Here is a 17420-nt window from a genome sequence, read left to right on the forward strand (position 1 = left end):
GGTGTGTGCCTTACCAAATCATGTCCAATCAATTGAATTTACCACAGGTGGACTCCAATCAAGTTGTAGAAACATCTCAAGGATGATCAATGGAAACAGGATGCACCTGAGCTCAATTTCGAGTCTCATAGCAAAGGGGCTGAATACTCTGTAGCTCAGCTGGTAGAGCATGGCGCTTGTAACGCCAGGGTAGTGGGTTCGATCCCCGGGACCACCCATACGTAAAAATGTACGCGCACATGACTGTAAGTCGCTTTGGATAAAAGCGTCTGCTAAATGGCATATTATTATATTATTACTTACGTCAATTAGGTATTTCTGTTTTTTATTTTTAATACATTTGCAAAAATGTCTAAAAACCTGTTTTCGCTTTGTCATTATGGGGTATTGTCATTATGGGGTATTGTCATTATGGGGTATTGTCATTATGGGGTATTGTCATTATGGGGTATTGTCATTATGGGGTATTTTCATTATGGGGTATTGTGTGTAGATTGATGAGGATTTTTTTATTTATTTAATCCATTTTAGAATAAGGCTGTAACGTAACAAAAAGTGGAAAAAGAGAAGGGGTCTGAATACTTTCCGAATGCACTGTATACTGTATACCACTAGAGGAAAAGTCCCAACATAATACCTGTGGAAGTGTGTGTAGGTGTGTGTAGGTGTGTGTAGGTGTGTGTAGGTGTGTGTCCATACTTACTTTACACGAGTGTGTATCTATACCGTTAACAGGTGAAGCCTGTTCCTGTGTGTGTGTTTATAGACAGTGTATACCGTTAAGAGGTGAAGCATGCTCCAGTGTGTGTGTTTATAGACAGTGTATACCGTTAAGAGGTGAAGCATGCTCCAGTGTGTGTGTATAGACAGTGTATACCGTTAAGAGGTGAAGCATGCTCCAGTGTGTGTGTATAGACAGTGTATACCGTTAAGAGGTGAAGCATGCTCCAGTGTGTGTGTTTATAGACAGTGTATACCGTTAACTGGTGAAGCATGCTCCAGTGTGTGTGTATAGACAGTGTATACCGTTAAGAGGTGAAGCATGCTCCAGTGTGTGTGTTTATAGACAGTGTATACCGTTAAGAGGTGAAGCATGCTCCAGTGTGTGTGTGTATAGACAGTGTATACCGTTAAGAGGTGAAGCATGCTCCAGTGTGTGTGTGTATAGACAGTGTATACCGTTAACAGGTGAAGCATGCTCCAGTGTGTGTGTTTATAGACAGTGTATACCGTTAACAGGTGAAGCATGCTCCAGTGTGTGTGTGTATAGACAGTGTATACCGTTAACAGGTGAAGCATGCTCCAGTGTGTGTGTGTATAGACAGTGTATACCGTTAACAGGTGAAGCATGCTCCAGTGTGTGTGTTTATAGACAGTGTATACCGTTAACAGGTGAAGCATGCTCCAGTGTGTGTGTTTATAGACAGTGTATACCGTTAACAGGTGAAGCCTGCTCCAGTGTGTGTGTTTATAGACAGTGTATACCGTTAAGAGGTGAAGCATGCTCCAGTGTGTGTGTATAGACAGTGTATACCGTTAAGAGGTGAAGCATGCTCCAGTGTGTGTGTGTATAGACAGTGTATACCGTTAACAGGTGAAGCATGCTCCAGTGTGTGTGTTTATAGACAGTGTATACCGTTAAGAGGTGAAGCATGCTCCAGTGTGTGTACATAGACAGTGTATACCGTTAAGAGGTGAAGCATGCTCCAGTGTGTGTGTATAGACAGTGTATACCGTTAAGAGGTGAAGCATGCTCCAGTGTGTGTGTATAGACAGTGTATACCGTTAAGAGGTGAAGCATGCTCCAGTGTGTGTATATAGACAGTGTATACCGTTAAGAGGTGAAGCATGCTCCAGTGTGTGTTTATAGACAGTGTATACCGTTAAGAGGTGAAGCATGCTCCAGTGTGTGTATATAGACAGTGTATACCGTTAAGAGGTGAAGCATGCTCCAGTGTGTGTGTTTATAGACAGTGTATACCGTTAAGAGGTGAAGCATGCTCCAGTGTGTGTGTTTATAGACAGTGTATACCGTTAAGAGGTGAAGCATGCTCCAGTGTGTGTGTTTATAGACAGTGTATACCGTTAAGAGGTGAAGCATGCTCCAGTGTGTGTGTTTATAGACAGTGTATACCGTTAAGAGGTGAAGCATGCTCCAGTGTGTGTGTTTATAGACAGTGTATACCGTTAAGAGGTGAAGCATGCTCCAGTGTGTGTGTTTATAGACAGTGTATACCGTTAAGAGGTGAAGCATGCTCCAGTGTGTGTGTTTATAGACAGTGTATACCGTTAAGAGGTGAAGCATGCTCCAGTGTGTGTGTTTATAGACAGTGTATACCGTTAAGAGGTGAAGCATGCTCCAGTGTGTGTGTTTATAGACAGTGTATACCGTTAAGAGGTGAAGCATGCTCCAGTGTGTCAGGGTCTCCTGCCCTCCTCCTCAGACTGCCCCCGGTGGACGCTCTGTGGTGGTGCTTCTTCTTGTTCTTGATCAAGATCTTACCCAGCAGCTCCTGGGGCGACGGTAAGGGCTGAGCTGGGGTCAGCTGTTAGAGAAGACACAATACAATACATTAAAACAGGGCTAGTGTAAAGGGCTGATCTGGAGTCAGTAGTGTTCCTAATGCACAGGAGGTTGGTGGCACCTTAACTGGAAAGGACGGGCTCGTGGTGATGGCTGGAGCGGCAAGAGTGGAATAGTCTCAAATACATTCAAGGGAAAGGTAAATGGGGATACCTCGTCAGTACAACTGAAGGCGTTCAACTGAAATGTGTCTTCCACATTTAACCTAACCACTCTGAATAATGGACATCCACGTCATCGGCGCCCGGGGAACAGTGGGTTAACTGCCTTGCTCAGGGGCAGAACAACAGATTTTTGCCTTGTCAGCTCGGGGATTCGATCCAGCAACCTTTCGGTTACTGGCCCAACGGTCCTACCCGCCAGGCTAAACATCTGGTTTCCATGTGTTTGATACCGTTCCATTCACTCAGTTCCAGCCATTATTATGAGCCGTCCTCCCCACAGCAGCCTCCACTGACTCCAGTAACTCCAACCCAACATTTACCTCCCCCTAAGCCAGGGCCGTGATTCTGTCTGCTAATAAGTTTGTTTCCTTTCAATTCAATGTCCAAATAATACCTAGACAATGAGGTAAACAGTGACATTAATTGATCAATCAATTACAAGGGAGGAGCGAGAATCCGCAGACACTCAGCATTTCAGGAATTGAGTTTGACAACCCTGACCTCTAACCTCTAACCCAGACTCACCGGGTATTTCTCCAGAGGGTCGATGAGGAGGGCGTCTCCAAAGATACTTCGACAATACTCCGCCATCTTGGCCTGCTGCTTAGCCCTGAGAGGGACAGAGATAACATAATAATAACATTTGAAATGTCTATATTCTTTTACAACGTCTGTGAGTTTAATGTTTACTACTGTTGCCCTTGTTTATTGCACACTTGCTTTGGCAATGTAAACATATGTTTCCCATGCCAATAAAGCCATTCGAATTGAAGGTTCTCTATATTCTTGGATTTCCCTTCTCACTACCCAGAATGCTACACTCACGAGTCAACGTGGTTTTCGAAGGAGAGGATGAGGGGATAGGGAGAGGTCTTGAACGCACTTTCTGCTATCGCCTCAATCACCTCCTACACACACAGAGAGACAGAGAGAGCGAGAGAGAGAGCGACAGAGACAGAGAGCGACAGAGCGAGAGAGAGAGAGAGCGAGAGAGAGAGAGAGCGACAGAGACAGAGAGCGACAGAGACAGAGAGCGACAGAGACACAGAGAGACAGAGACACAGAGACAGACACAGAGACAGACACAGAGACAGACACAGAGACAGACACAGAGACAGACACAGAGACAGACACAGAGAGAGACACAGAGAGAGACACAGAGAGAGAGACAGAGACAGAGAGAGAGCGAGAGAGACAGAGAGCGAGAGAGAGACAGAGAGCGAGAGAGACAGAGAGCGAGAGAGACAGAGAGCGAGAGAGACAGAGAGCGAGAGAGACAGAGAGCGAGAGAGACAGAGAGCGAGAGAGACAGAGAGACAGAGACAGAGAGACAGAGACAGAGAGAGAGAGACAGAGAGAGAGAGACAGAGACAGAGAGAGAGAGACAGAGAGCGAGAGAGAGAGAGACAGAGACAGAGAGAGAGAGACAGAGAGAATATGTTAGGCAGGTGAACATCATAAACAATGTACTACAATGTGAGGACACTATGAGGACCAGCAGGTTGTCATTTCAGACTTACGCTGTCTGGGTTTAAACCTTCAAGGTTATGTCAGTTGTCATGGTGAAGCTGTGTGTGATGTAGAAGTACACACACACACACACACACACACGCACACGCACCTTGAAGGGTATCTCAGTGGTCATGGTGAAGCCGTGTGTGATGTAAGGTTCTTCATCCTGCGGCCGTCCCTTCCAACAGTCCAGCTCGATACAGCGACAGCCAGTCAGCAACACCTGGCGATACATCTCTACTGACGACAGACCTGTCAACTGACCAACTGGGAGAGGAGGGAGTGAATACCTTTGTACCTTTGAGATTGTATGCATGCATGCATGCATGTACAGTGGGGAAAAAAAGTATTTAGTCAACCACCAATTGTGCAAGTTCTCCCACTTAAAAAGATGAGAGAGGCCTGTAATTTTCATCATAGGTACACGTCAACTATGACAGACAAAATGAGAAAAAAAAATCCAGAAAATCACATTGTAGGATTTTTAATGAATTTATTTGCAAATTATGGTGGAAAATAAGTATTTGGTCACCTACAAACAAGCAATATTTCTGGCTCTCACAGACCTATAACTTCTTCTTTAAGAGGCTCCTCTGTCCTCCACTCATTACCTGTATTAATGGCACCTGTTTGAACTTGTTATCAGTATAAAAAAGACACCTGTCCACAACCTCAAACAGTCACACTCCAAACTCCACTATAGCCAAGACCAAAGAGCTGTCAAAGGACACCAGAAACAAAATTGTAGACCTGCACCAGGCTGGGAAGACTGAATCTGCAATAGGTAAGCAGCTTGGTTTGAAGATATCAACTGTGGGAGCAATTATTAGGAAATGGAAGACATACAAGACCACTGATAATCTCCCTCGATCTGGGGCTCCACGCAAGATCTCACCCCGTGGGGTCAAAATGATCACAAGAACGGTGAGCAAAAATCCCAGAACCACACGGGGGGACCTAGTGAATGACCTGCAGAGAGCTGGGACCAAAGTAACAAAGCCTACCATCAGTAACACACTACGCCGCCAGGGACTCAAATCCTGCAGTGCCAGACGTGTCCCCCTGCTTAAGCCAGTACAGGTCCAGGCCCGTCTGAAGTTTGCTAGAGTGCATTTGGATGATCCAGAAGAGGATTGGGAGAATGTCAGATGAAACCAAAATATAACTTTTTGGTAAAAACTCAACTCGTCGTGTTTGGAGGACAAAGAATGCTGAGTTGCATCCAAAGAACACCATACCTACTGTGAAGCATAGGGGTGGAAACATCATGCTTTGGGGCTGTTTTTCTGCAAAGGGACCAGGACGACTGATCCGTGTAAAGGAAAGAATGAATGGGGCCATGTATCGTGAGATTTTGAGTGAAAACCTCCTTCCATCAGCAAGGGCATTGAAGATGAAACGTGGCTGGGTCTTTCAGCATGACAATGATCCCAAACACACCGCCCGGGCAACGAAGGAGTTTCTTCGTAAGAAGCATTTCAAGGTCCTGGAGTGGCCTAACCAGTCTCCAGATCTCAACCCCATAGAACATCTTTGGAGGGAGTTGAAAGCCTGTGTTGCCCAGCGACAGCCCCAAAACATTACTGCTATAGAGGAGATCTGCATGGAGGAATGGGCCAAAATACCAGCAACAGTGTGTGAAAACCTTGTGAAGACTTACAGAAAATGTTTGACCTGTGTCATTGCCAACAAAGGGTATATAACAAAGTATTGAGAAACTTTTGTTATTGACCAAATACTTATTTTCCACCATAATTTGCAAATAAATTCATTAAAAATCCTACAATGTGATTTTCTGGATTATTTTTTCTCATTTTGTCTGTCATAGTTGACGTGTACCTATGATTAAAATTACAGGCCTCTCTCATCTTTTTAAGTGGGAGAACTTGCACAATTGGTGGCTGACTAAATACTTTTTTTCCCCACTGTATGTATGTGTGTGTGTGTGTGTGTGAGTATTAACCTGTGAGGTATTTATGTGTGTTTAACAGTGTGGTGTGTGTGTGTGTGTGTGTGTGTGTGTGTGTGTGTGTGTATGTACCTACCTGTGAGGTATTTAAGTGTGTTTAACAGTGTGGTGTGTGTGTGTGTGTGTGTGTGTGTGTGTGTGTGTGTGTGTGTGTGTGTCAGGTGTGTGTGTACCTACCTGTGAGGTATTTATGTGTGTTTAACAGTGTGGTGTGTGTGTGTGTGTGTGTGTGTGTGTGTGTGTGTGTGTGTATCTACCTGTGAGGTATTTATGTGTGTTTAACAGTGTGGTGTGTGTGTGTGTGTGTCAGGTGTGTGTGTGTACCTACCTGTGAGGTATGTGTTGTGTGAAGAGTTGATAAAGTAATGAGACATGGGTTGATTCATATCATCTATGATGTCCAGTCTCTCTGGAGGGACGATAGTATTCTCCTCTCCCCCTAGATACCTACTGAACCCCATCAGACTGATCTGGTCTGGAGAGAGAGGGCGGGGGGGAGAGGGCGGGGGGGAGAGGGCGGGGGAGAGAGGGCGGGGGGGAGAGGGCGGGGGAGAGAGGGAGCAGGGGGGAAGACGGAGAGAGAGGGGGAAGAGGGAGAGTGAGGGGGGAAGAGGGAGGGAGAGTGAGGGGGGAAGAGGGAGAGAGGGAGCAGGGGGGAAGACGGAGAGAGAGGGGGAAGAGGGAGAGAGAGGGGGGAAGAGGGAGAGAGAGGGGGATAGGGAGAGAGAGGAGGGAGAGAGGGAGAGAGAGGGGGAGAGAGCGAGAGAGAGGGGGGAGAGAGCGAGAGAGAGGGGGGAGAGAGCGAGAGAGAAGGGGGAGAGAGTGCGAGTGGGGAGAGAGTGCGAGTGGGGAGAGAGAGCGCAAGGGGGGAGAGAGAGAGAGAGGGAGGGTGAGAGAGAGGGGGGAGAGAGAGCGAGAGAGAGCGAGAGAGAGAGGATCCAGTGTGCTGGTTTAGTCAATGTACAGTAGTGTACAGTAGTACATCATTGGTCCAAGACCATCATCATCATCATGAACACACACTATTACTCTCACCGCTCTCCAGCTGGCTGACAATATGACCCCCCAACTCACCCCCCCCCTCACCTCTATCCAGCTGGCTGGCATTACACCCCCCTCCTTCTCCCCCCTCACCTCTCTCCAGCTGGCTGGCATTGCTCTGGTATTTCTCCATCTGTTGTCTGATCTGCTCTCTCTTCAGCGGAGGGTACAGCACCTCGTTGAGACGAGAGTCTCTCTGACGACGGTTTATAAAGTCTGTCAGCTGATCCAGGGAGAGGAAGGGCTTCCCCTTAGAACCACTGGAAGGTAGGGTGAGGGAGGAGGGATGGAGAGAGATGGAGCAGGCATAGTGTTGGTTAGAGAGAGATTAGGTTGGTAGAGCAGGTATAGAGAGAGATTAGGTTGGTAGAGCAGGTATAGAGAGAGATTAGGTTGGTAGAGCAGGTATAGAGAGAGATTAGGTTGGTAGAGCAGGTACTCCTGAGTGGCGCAGTGGTCTAAGGCAGTGCTAACTGTGCCACTAGAGATCCTGGTTCGAATCCAGGCTCTGTCGCAGCCGGCCGCGACCGGGAGACTCATGGGCAGCGCACAATTGGCCCAGCGTCGTCCAGGGTAGGGGAGGGAATGGCCGGCAGGGATGTAGCTCAGTTGATAGAGCATGGCGTTTGCAACGCCAGGGTTGTGGTTGGTAGAGCAGGAATAGTGTTGGTTAGAGAGAGATTAGGTTGGTAGAGCAGGTAGAGAGAGAGATTAGGTTGGTAGAGCAGGTATAGAGAGAGATTAGGTTGGTAGAGCAGGAATAGTGTTGGTTAGAGAGAGATTAGGTTGGTAGAGCAGGTATAGAGAGAGATTAGGTTGGTAGAGCAGGTATAGAGAGAGATTAGGTTGGTAGAGCAGGTATAGAGAGAGATTATGTTGGTAGAGCAGGTATAGAGAGAGATTAGGTTGGTAGAGCAGGCATCGTGTTGTTAGAGAGAGGTTGGTAGAGCAGGTATAGAGAGAGATTAGGTTGGTAGAGCAGGAATAGTGTTGGTTAGAGAGAGATTAGGTTGGTAGAGCAGGTATAGAGAGAGATTAGGTTGGTAGAGCAGGTATAGAGAGAGATTAGGTTGGTAGAGCAGGTATAGAGAGAGATTAGGTTGGTAGAGCAGGAATAGTGTTGGTTAGAGAGAGATTAGGTTGGTAGAGCAGGTATAGAGAGAGATTAGGTTGGTAGAGCAGGTATAGAGAGAGATTAGGTTGGTAGAGCAGGAATAGAGAGAGATTAGGTTGGTAGAGCAGGCATAGTGTTGGTTAGAAAGAGATTAGGTTGGTAGAGCAGGTATAGAGAGAGATTATGTTGGTAGAGCAGGTATAGAGAGAGATTAGGTTGGTAGAGCAGGAATAGAGAGAGATTAGGTTGGTAGAGCAGGTATAGAGAGAGATTATGTTGGTAGAGCAGGTATAGAGAGAGATTAGGTTGGTAGAGCAGGCATAGTGTTGGTTAGAAAGAGATTAGGTTGGTAGAGCAGGTATAGAGAGAGATTATGTTGGTAGAGCAGGTATAGAGAGATTAGGTTGGTAGAGCAGGCATCGTGTTGTTAGAGAGAGATTAGGTTGGTAGAGCAGGTATAGAGAGAGATTAGGTTGGTAGAGCAGGAATAGTGTTGGTTAGAGAGAGATTAGGTTGGTAGAGCAGGTATAGAGAGAGATTAGGTTGGTAGAGCAGGTATAGAGAGAGATTAGGTTGGTAGAGCAGGTATAGAGAGAGATTAGGTTGGTAGAGCAGGAATAGTGTTGGTTAGAGAGAGATTAGGTTGGTAGAGCAGGTATAGAGAGAGATTAGGTTGGTAGAGCAGGTATAGAGATAGATTAGGTTGGTAGAGCAGGTATAGAGAGAGATTAGGTTGGTAGAGCAGGTATAGAGAGAGTAGGTTTGTAGAGCAGGCATCGTGTTGTTAGAGGGAGATTAGGTTGGTAGAGCAGGTATAGAGAGAGATTAGGTTGGTAGAGCAGGTATAGAGAGAGATTAGGTTGGTAGAGCAGGTATAGAGAGAGATTAGGTTGGTAGAGCAGGTATAGAGAGAGATTAGGTTGGTAGAGCAGGAATAGAGAGAGATTAGGTTGGTAGAGCAGGAATAGAGAGAGATTAGGTTGGTAGAGCAGGCATAGTGTTGGTTAGAAAGAGATTAGGTTGGTAGAGCAGGTATAGAGAGAGATTATGTTGGTAGAGCAGGTATAGAGAGAGATTAGGTTGGTAGAGCAGGAATAGAGAGAGATTAGGTTGGTAGAGCAGGTATAGAGAGAGATTATGTTGGTAGAGCAGGTATAGAGAGAGATTAGGTTGGTAGAGCAGGCATAGTGTTGGTTAGAAAGAGATTAGGTTGGTAGAGCAGGTATAGAGAGAGATTATGTTGGTAGAGCAGGTATAGAGAGATTAGGTTGGTAGAGCAGGCATCGTGTTGTTAGAGAGAGATTAGGTTGGTAGAGCAGGTATAGATAGAGATTAGGTTGGTAGAGCAGGTATAGAAAGAGATTAGGTTGGTAGAGCAGGAATAGTGTTGGTTGGAGAGAGATTAGGTTGGTAGAGCAGGTATAGAGAGAGATTAGGTTGGTAGAGCAGGTATATAGAGAGATTAGGTTGGTAGAGCAGGCATCGTGTTGGTTAGAGAGAGATTAGGTTGGTAGAGCAGGTATAGAGAGATTATGTTGGTAGAGCAGGTATAGAGAGAGATTATGTTGGTAGAGCAGGTATAGAGAGAGATTAGGTTGGTAGAGCAGGTATAGAGAGAGATTAGGTTGGTAGAGCAGGTATAGAGAGAGTAGGTTTGTAGAGCAGGCATCGTGTTGTTAGAGGGAGATTAGGTTGGTAGAGCAGGTATAGAGAGAGATTAGGTTGGTAGAGCAGGTATAGAGAGAGATTAGGTTGGTAGAGCAGGTATAGAGAGAGATTAGGTTGGTAGAGCAGGAATAGAGAGAGATTAGGTTGGTAGAGCAGGCATAGTGTTGGTTAGAAAGAGATTAGGTTGGTAGAGCAGGTATAGAGAGAGATTATGTTGGTAGAGCAGGTATAGAGAGAGATTAGGTTGGTAGAGCAGGTATAGAGAGAGATTAGGTTGGTAGAGCAGGTATAGAGAGAGATTAGGTTGGTAGAGCAGGTATAGAGAGAGATTATGTTGGTAGAGCAGGTATAGAGAGAGATTAGGTTGGTAGAGCAGGCATAGTGTTGGTTAGAAAGAGATTAGGTTGGTAGAGCAGGTATAGAGAGAGATTATGTTGGTAGAGCAGGTATAGAGAGAGATTAGGTTGGTAGAGCAGGCATCGTGTTGTTAGAGAGAGATTAGGTTGGTAGAGCAGGTATAGATAGAGATTAGGTTGGTAGAGCAGGTATAGAAAGAGATTAGGTTGGTAGAGCAGGAATAGTGTTGGTTGGAGAGAGATTAGGTTGGTAGAGCAGGTATAGAGAGAGATTAGGTTGGTAGAGCAGGAATAGTGTTGGTTAGAGAGAGATTAGGTTGGTAGAGCAGGTATAGAGAGAGATTAGGTTGGTAGAGCAGGTATAGAGAGAGATTAGGTTGGTAGAGCAGGCATCGTGTTGTTAGAGAGAGGTTGGTAGAGCAGGTATAGAGAGAGATTAGGTTGGTAGAGCAGGAATAGTGTTGGTTAGAGAGAGATTAGGTTGGTAGAGCAGGTATAGTGTTGGTTAGAGAGAGATTAGGTTGGTAGAGCAGGTATAGAGAGAGATTAGGTTGGTAGAGCAGGTATAGAGAGAGATTAGGTTGGTAGAGCAGGTATAGAGAGAGATTAGGTTGGTAGAGCAGGTATAGAGAGAGATTATGTTGGTAGAGCAGGTATAGAGAGAGATTAGGTTGGTAGAGCAGGCATCGTGTTGTTAGAGAGAGGTTGGTAGAGCAGGTATAGAGAGAGATTAGGTTGGTAGAGCAGGAATAGTGTTGGTTAGAGAGAGATTAGGTTGGTAGAGCAGGTATAGAGAGAGATTAGGTTGGTAGAGCAGGTATAGAGAGAGATTAGGTTGGTAGAGCAGGTATAGAGAGAGATTAGGTTGGTAGAGCAGGTATAGAGAGAGATTAGGTTGGTAGAGCAGGAATAGTGTTGGTTAGAGAGAGATTAGGTTGGTAGAGCAGGTATAGAGAGAGATTAGGTTGGTAGAGCAGGTATAGAGAGAGATTAGGTTGGTAGAGCAGGTATAGAGAGAGATTAGGTTGGTAGAGCAGGTATAGAGAGAGATTAGGTTGGTAGAGCAGGTATAGAGAGAGATTAGGTTGGTAGAGCAGGTATAGAGAGAGATTAGGTTGGTAGAGCAGGTATAGAGAGAGATTAGGTTGGTAGAGCAGGTATAGAGAGAGATTAGGTTGGTAGAGCAGGAATAGAGAGAGATTAGGTTGGTAGAGCAGGCATAGTGTTGGTTAGAAAGAGATTAGGTTGGTAGAGCAGGTATAGAGAGAGATTATGTTGGTAGAGCAGGTATAGAGAGAGATTAGGTTGGTAGAGCAGGTATAGAGAGAGATTAGGTTGGTAGAGCAGGTATAGAGAGAGATTATGTTGGTAGAGCAGGTATAGAGAGAGATTAGGTTGGTAGAGCAGGCATAGTGTTGGTTAGAAAGAGATTAGGTTGGTAGAGCAGGTATAGAGAGAGATTATGTTGGTAGAGCAGGTATAGAGAGAGATTAGGTTGGTAGAGCAGGAATAGAGAGAGATTAGGTTGGTAGAGCAGGCATCGTGTTGGTTAGAAAGAGATTAGGTTGGTAGAGCAGGTATATAGAGAGATTAGGTTGGTAGAGCAGGCATCGTGTTGTTAGAGAGAGATTAGGTTGGTAGAGCAGGTATAGATAGAGATTAGGTTGGTAGAGCAGGTATAGAAAGAGATTAGGTTGGTAGAGCAGGAATAGTGTTGGTTGGAGAGAGATTAGGTTGGTAGAGCAGGTATAGAGAGAGATTAGGTTGGTAGAGCAGGTATATAGAAAGATTAGGTTGGTAGAGCAGGCATCGTGTTGGTTAGAGAGAGATTAGGTTGGTAGAGCAGGCATCATGTTGGTTAGAAAGAGATTAGGTTAGTAGAGCAGGTATAGAGAGAGATTAGGTTGGTAGAGCAGGCATCGTGTTGGTTAGAAAGAGATTAGGTTGGTAGAGCAGGTATATAGAGAGATTAGGTTGGTAGAGCAGGCATAGTGTTGGTTAGAGAGAGATTAGGTTGGTAGAGCAGGTATAGAGAGATTATGTTGGTAGAGCAGGTATAGAGAGAGATTATGTTGGTAGAGCAGGTATAGAGAGAGATTAGGTTGGTAGAGCAGGTATAGAGAGAGAGTAGGTTGGTAGAGCAGGCATCGTGTTGTTAGAGGGAGATTAGGTTGGTAGAGCAGGTATAGAGAGAGATTAGGTTGGTAGAGCAGGTATAGAGAGATTATGTTGGTAGAGCAGGTATAGAGAGAAATTATGTTGGTAGAGCAGGTATAGAGAGAGATTAGGTTGGTAGAGCATGTATAGAGAGAGATTAGGTTGGTAGAGCAGGTATAGAGAGAGAGTAGGTTGGTAGAGCAGGCATCGTGTTGTTAGAGGGAGATTAGGTTGGTAGAGCAGGTATAGAGAGAGATTAGGTTGGTAGAGCAGGTATAGAGAGAGATTAGGTTGGTAGAGCAGGTATAGAGAGAGATTAGGTTGGTAGAGCAGGTATAGAGAGAGATTAGGTTGGTAGAGCAGGTATAGTGTTGGTTAGAAAGAGATTAGGTTGGTAGAGCAGGTATAGAGAGAGATTATGTTGGTAGAGCAGGTATAGAGAGAGATTAGGTTGGTAGAGCAGGCATAGTGTTGGTTAGAAAGAGATTAGGTTGGTAGAGCAGGTATAGAGAGAGATTATGTTGGTAGAGCAGGTATAGAGAGAGATTAGGTTGGTAGAGCAGGCATCGTGTTGTTAGAGAGAGATTAGGTTGGTAGAGCAGGTATAGAGAGAGATTAGGTTGGTAGAGCAGGTATATAGAGAGATTAGGTTGGTAGAGCAGGCATCGTGTTGGTTAGAGAGAGATTAGGTTGGTAGAGCAGGCATCATGTTGGTTAGAGAGAGATTAGGTTGGTAGAGCAGGTATAGAGAGAGATTAGGTTGGTAGAGCAGGTATAGAGAGAGATTATGTTGGTAGAGCAGGTATGGAGAGAGATTAGGTTGGTAGAGCAGGTATAGAGAGAGATTATGTTGGTAGAGCAGGTATAGAGAGAGATTAGGTTGGTAGAGCAGGCATAGTGTTGTTTAGAGAGAGATTAGGTTGGTAGAGCAGGTATAGAGAGAGATTAGGTTGGTAGAGTAGGTATAGAGAGAGATTAGGTTGGTAGAGCAGGTATAGAGAGAGATTAGGTTGGTAGAGCAGGTATAGAGAGAGATTAGGTTGGTAGAGCAGGTATAGAGAGAGATTAGGTTGGTAGAGCAGGCATAGTGTTGCTTAGAGAGAGATTAGGTTGGTAGAGCAGGTATAGAGAGAGATTAGGTTGGTAGAGTAGGTATAGAGAGAGATTAGGTTGGTAGAGCAGGTAGAGAGAGAGATTAGGTTGGTAGAGTAGGTATAGAGAGAGATTAGGTTGGTAGAGCAGGTAGAGAGAGAGATTAGGTTGGTAGAGCAGGTATAGAGAGAGATTAGGTTGGTAGAGCAGGTATAGTGTTGGTTAGAAAGAGATTAGGTTGGTAGAGCAGGTATAGAGAGAGATTAGGTTGCTAGAGCAGGCATAGTGTTGCTTAGAGAGAGATTAGGTTGGTATGGTTTGTTGCGTTGTTTGATGTAATAATGTGTCGCACTATGAGAGAGGGTGTATACAGCAAGTAACTGTCTGTGTGTGTGTGTGCATTCAAGCATGTGTGTGAGTGTGTGTGTGTGTGTGTGTGTGTGTGTGTGTGTGTGTGTGTGTGCGCGCGCGCTTGCTTTCATGAGTTTGTGTGTGTATGTGCGTGCGTGTGTGACTCACATCTCTACGAAGATGCGTTCTATCTCAGGTCGGAGACAGAGACTGTCGAGGAAGCTATGGAACATCTCACATGTAAAGTCATCTGGCTTAATGCCCTCTGCCTGGAGAGAGGGATGGAGGAGTGGAGAGGTGGAGGGGGGGATGGAGAAAAGGAGGTAGGGAGATATAAGGGGGGGGGGGAGAGATAAGAGTGTCAGTCGAAAGGCTTCTACACATCCAACTACAGCAAACCAACTATAGATGATCTGTTGGTTAGTCCAGAACTATGGGCAACTGTGTCCAGCGGACCTTCACACTACACCGATTCATTCAACATCTGTCCATAGACGGATGGGTAGTGTAAAGGCTGATCTGGAGTCAGCTGTTAGAGAAGACATAATACAATATGTTAACAGGGATAGTGTAAGGGCTGATCTGGAGTCAGTTCCTAATGCACAGCTGTAGTTACAGTACCAGTCAATAGTTTGGACACACCTACTCATTCAAGGGTTTTTCTTTATTTTGACTATTTTCTACATTGTAGAATAATAGTGAAGACATCAAAAACTATTAAATAACACATATGGAATCATGTAGTAACCAAAAGAAGTGTTAAATCAAAATATATTTTATATTTGAGATTCTTCTAAGTAGCCACGCTTTGCCTTGATGACAGCTTTTCACAATCTTGGCATACTCTTGGCATTCTCTCAACCAGCTTCATGAGGTAGTCAACTGGAATGATTTTCCAACAGTCTTGAAGGAGTTCCCACATATGCTGAGCACTTGTTGGCTGCTTTTCCTTCACTCTGCAGTCCAACTCTCAATTGGGTTGAGGTCGGGTGATTTTGGAGGCCAGGTCATCTGTTGCAGCACTCCATCACTCTCCTTCTTGGTCAAATAGCCCTTACACAGCCTGGAGGTGTGTTGGGTCATTGTCCTGTTGAAAAACAAATGATAGTCCCACTAAGCCCAAACCAGATGGGATGGCATATTGCTGCAGAATGCTGTGGTAGCCATGCTGGTTAATTGTGCCTTGAATTCTAAATAAATCACAGACAATGTCACCAGCAAAGCACCCCCACACCATCACACCTCCATGCTTCACGGTGGGAACCACACATGCGGAGATCATCCGTTCACCTACTCTGCGTCTCACAAAGACACGGCGGTTGGAACCAAAAAACTCATCAGACCAAAGGACAGATTTCCACCGGTCTAATGTCCATTGCTCGTATTTCTTGGCCCAAGCAAGTCTCTTCTTCTTATTGGTGTCCTTTAGTAATGGTTTCTTTGTAGCAATTCGACCATGAAGGCCTGATTCACGCAGTCTCCTCTGAACAGTTGATGTTGAGATGTGTCGACTACTTTAACTCTGTGAAACATTTATTTGGGCTGCAATCTGAGGTACAGTTAACTCTAATGAACTTATCCTCTGCAGCAGAGGTAACTCTGGCTCTTCCTTTCCTGTGGCGGTCCTCATGAGAGCCAGTTTCATCATAGCGCTTGATGGTTTTTGCAACTGCACTTGAAGAAACTTTAAAAGTTATTGAAATGTTCCGTATTGACTGACCTTCATGTCTTAAAGCAATGATGGACTGTCATTTCTCTTTGCTTATTTGAGCTGTTCTTGCCATAATATGGACTTGGCCTTTTACCAAATAGGGCTATCTTCTGTATACCAACCCTACCCTTGTCACAACACAACTGATTGGCTGAAACGAATTAAGCAAAGAAATTCCACAAATTAACTTTTAAGAAGGCACACCTGTTAATTGAAATGCATTCCAGGTGACTACCTCATCAAGCTGGTTGAGAGAATTACAAGAGTGTGCAAAGCTGTCATCAAGGCAAAGGGTGGCTACTTTGAAGAATCTCAAATATAAAATATATTTTGATTTGTTTAACACTGTTTTGGTTACTACATGATTCCATACGTGTCATTTCATAGTTTTGATGTCTTCACTATTATTCTACAATGTAGAAAATAGTAAAAATAAAGAAAAACACTGGAATGAGTAGGTGTGTCCAAACTTTTGACTGGTACTGTAGATAAATGTGTAGAAGCCTTAAAGGGCAATTGCACTTCCTGATTCTGGCCTCGTTTTAGATTTGGTTCATTAAGAAATGCTAGCGGCCATGACTCAATTAAAACGTCAGTTGGTTTCAGGGTGTGATTTGATGCAGGTGTTTTGTGTGTGTTCGCAGGTGGGAAGAGTTAGACAAATTATTTTCGGCAATTAGCTTCAGCCGGCTGGTTTGCGACCATGGCAAAATTGGTTTGACTTTGGACAGCCTATCGCCGGGGATAGTTAGGGACCGTCAATAAATTACACAATGTAAATGAGACAATATTTACATGTTGTACACCTTTCAGTTATCATGCAATGCTTTCAATATTTGTATATGAATTTCTACAATTTATAGACTATTGGACATATTGTCCCATGTACACTGTGTAATTTACCAATGGTCCCTAACTAGTCCCACAGGGATATCCAAAGTCAACCCAAATTTACCACAGGCATTACGCTCGGGTCACGTGCAGCTGCACTATGAATTGATGATTACTTGTGTGCTGCCAGCTGTGGCATGTGGGCCCGGATTGAAGGGAACCCAACATTAATGCCACATTGTTCAATTCTTGGGCCGACTCTTTTCTCCGTGTATATCAATGATGTCGCTCTTGCTGCTGGTGACTCTCAGATCCACTTCTACGCAGACGACACCATTTTGTATACATCTGGCCCTTCATTGGACACTGTGTTAACAAACCTCCAAACAAGCTTCAATGCCATACAACACTCTTTCAGTAGCCTCCAACTGCTCTTAAACACTAGTAAAACTAAATGCATGCTCTTCAATCGAACGCTGCTGGCACCCGCCCACCCGACTAGAATCACTACTCTCGACGGGTCTGACCTAGAGTATGTGGACAACTAAAAATACCTAGGTGTCTGGTTAGACTGTAAACTCTCCTTCCAGACTCACATTAAGAATCTCCAATCCAAAGTTAAATCTAGAATTGGTTTCCTATTTCGCAACAAAGCCTCCTTCACTCATGCTGCCAAACATGCCCTCGTAAAACTGACTATCCTACCGATCCTTGACTTCGGCGATGTCATTTACAAAATAGCCTCCAACACTCTACTCAGCAAATTGGATGTAGTCTATCACAGTGCCATCCGTTTTGTCTCCAAAGCCCCATATACTACCCACCACTGTGACCTGTACGCTCTTGTTGGCTGGTCCTCACTACATATTC

The 17420-nt window shown here is 44.8% G+C and overlaps 1 protein-coding gene across 1 annotated transcript in view; it reads right to left on the minus strand.

The window, feature by feature from the left end:
- The window catches only part of LOC311118626 (1-phosphatidylinositol 4,5-bisphosphate phosphodiesterase beta-3-like), a 102775-nt gene that overhangs the window by 29780 nt on the left and 55575 nt on the right, over window positions 1-17420 (minus strand). Inside the window, exons 8-14 of the mRNA XM_084193414.1 lie at window positions 14177-14277; window positions 7364-7530; window positions 6558-6704; window positions 4370-4527; window positions 3574-3656; window positions 3274-3358; window positions 2390-2546 (exon numbers count right to left, since the gene is read on the minus strand). Of these exons, the coding sequence (XP_084049540.1) occupies window positions 2390-2546; window positions 3274-3358; window positions 3574-3656; window positions 4370-4527; window positions 6558-6704; window positions 7364-7530; window positions 14177-14277 (898 nt within the window). The remainder of the gene's footprint in view (window positions 1-2389; window positions 2547-3273; window positions 3359-3573; window positions 3657-4369; window positions 4528-6557; window positions 6705-7363; window positions 7531-14176; window positions 14278-17420) is intronic.

Source organism: Coregonus lavaretus (assembly GCF_964263955.1).
Source record: "Coregonus lavaretus genome assembly, contig: HAP1_SCAFFOLD_573, whole genome shotgun sequence".
NCBI lineage: Eukaryota > Metazoa > Chordata > Actinopteri > Salmoniformes > Salmonidae > Coregonus > Coregonus lavaretus.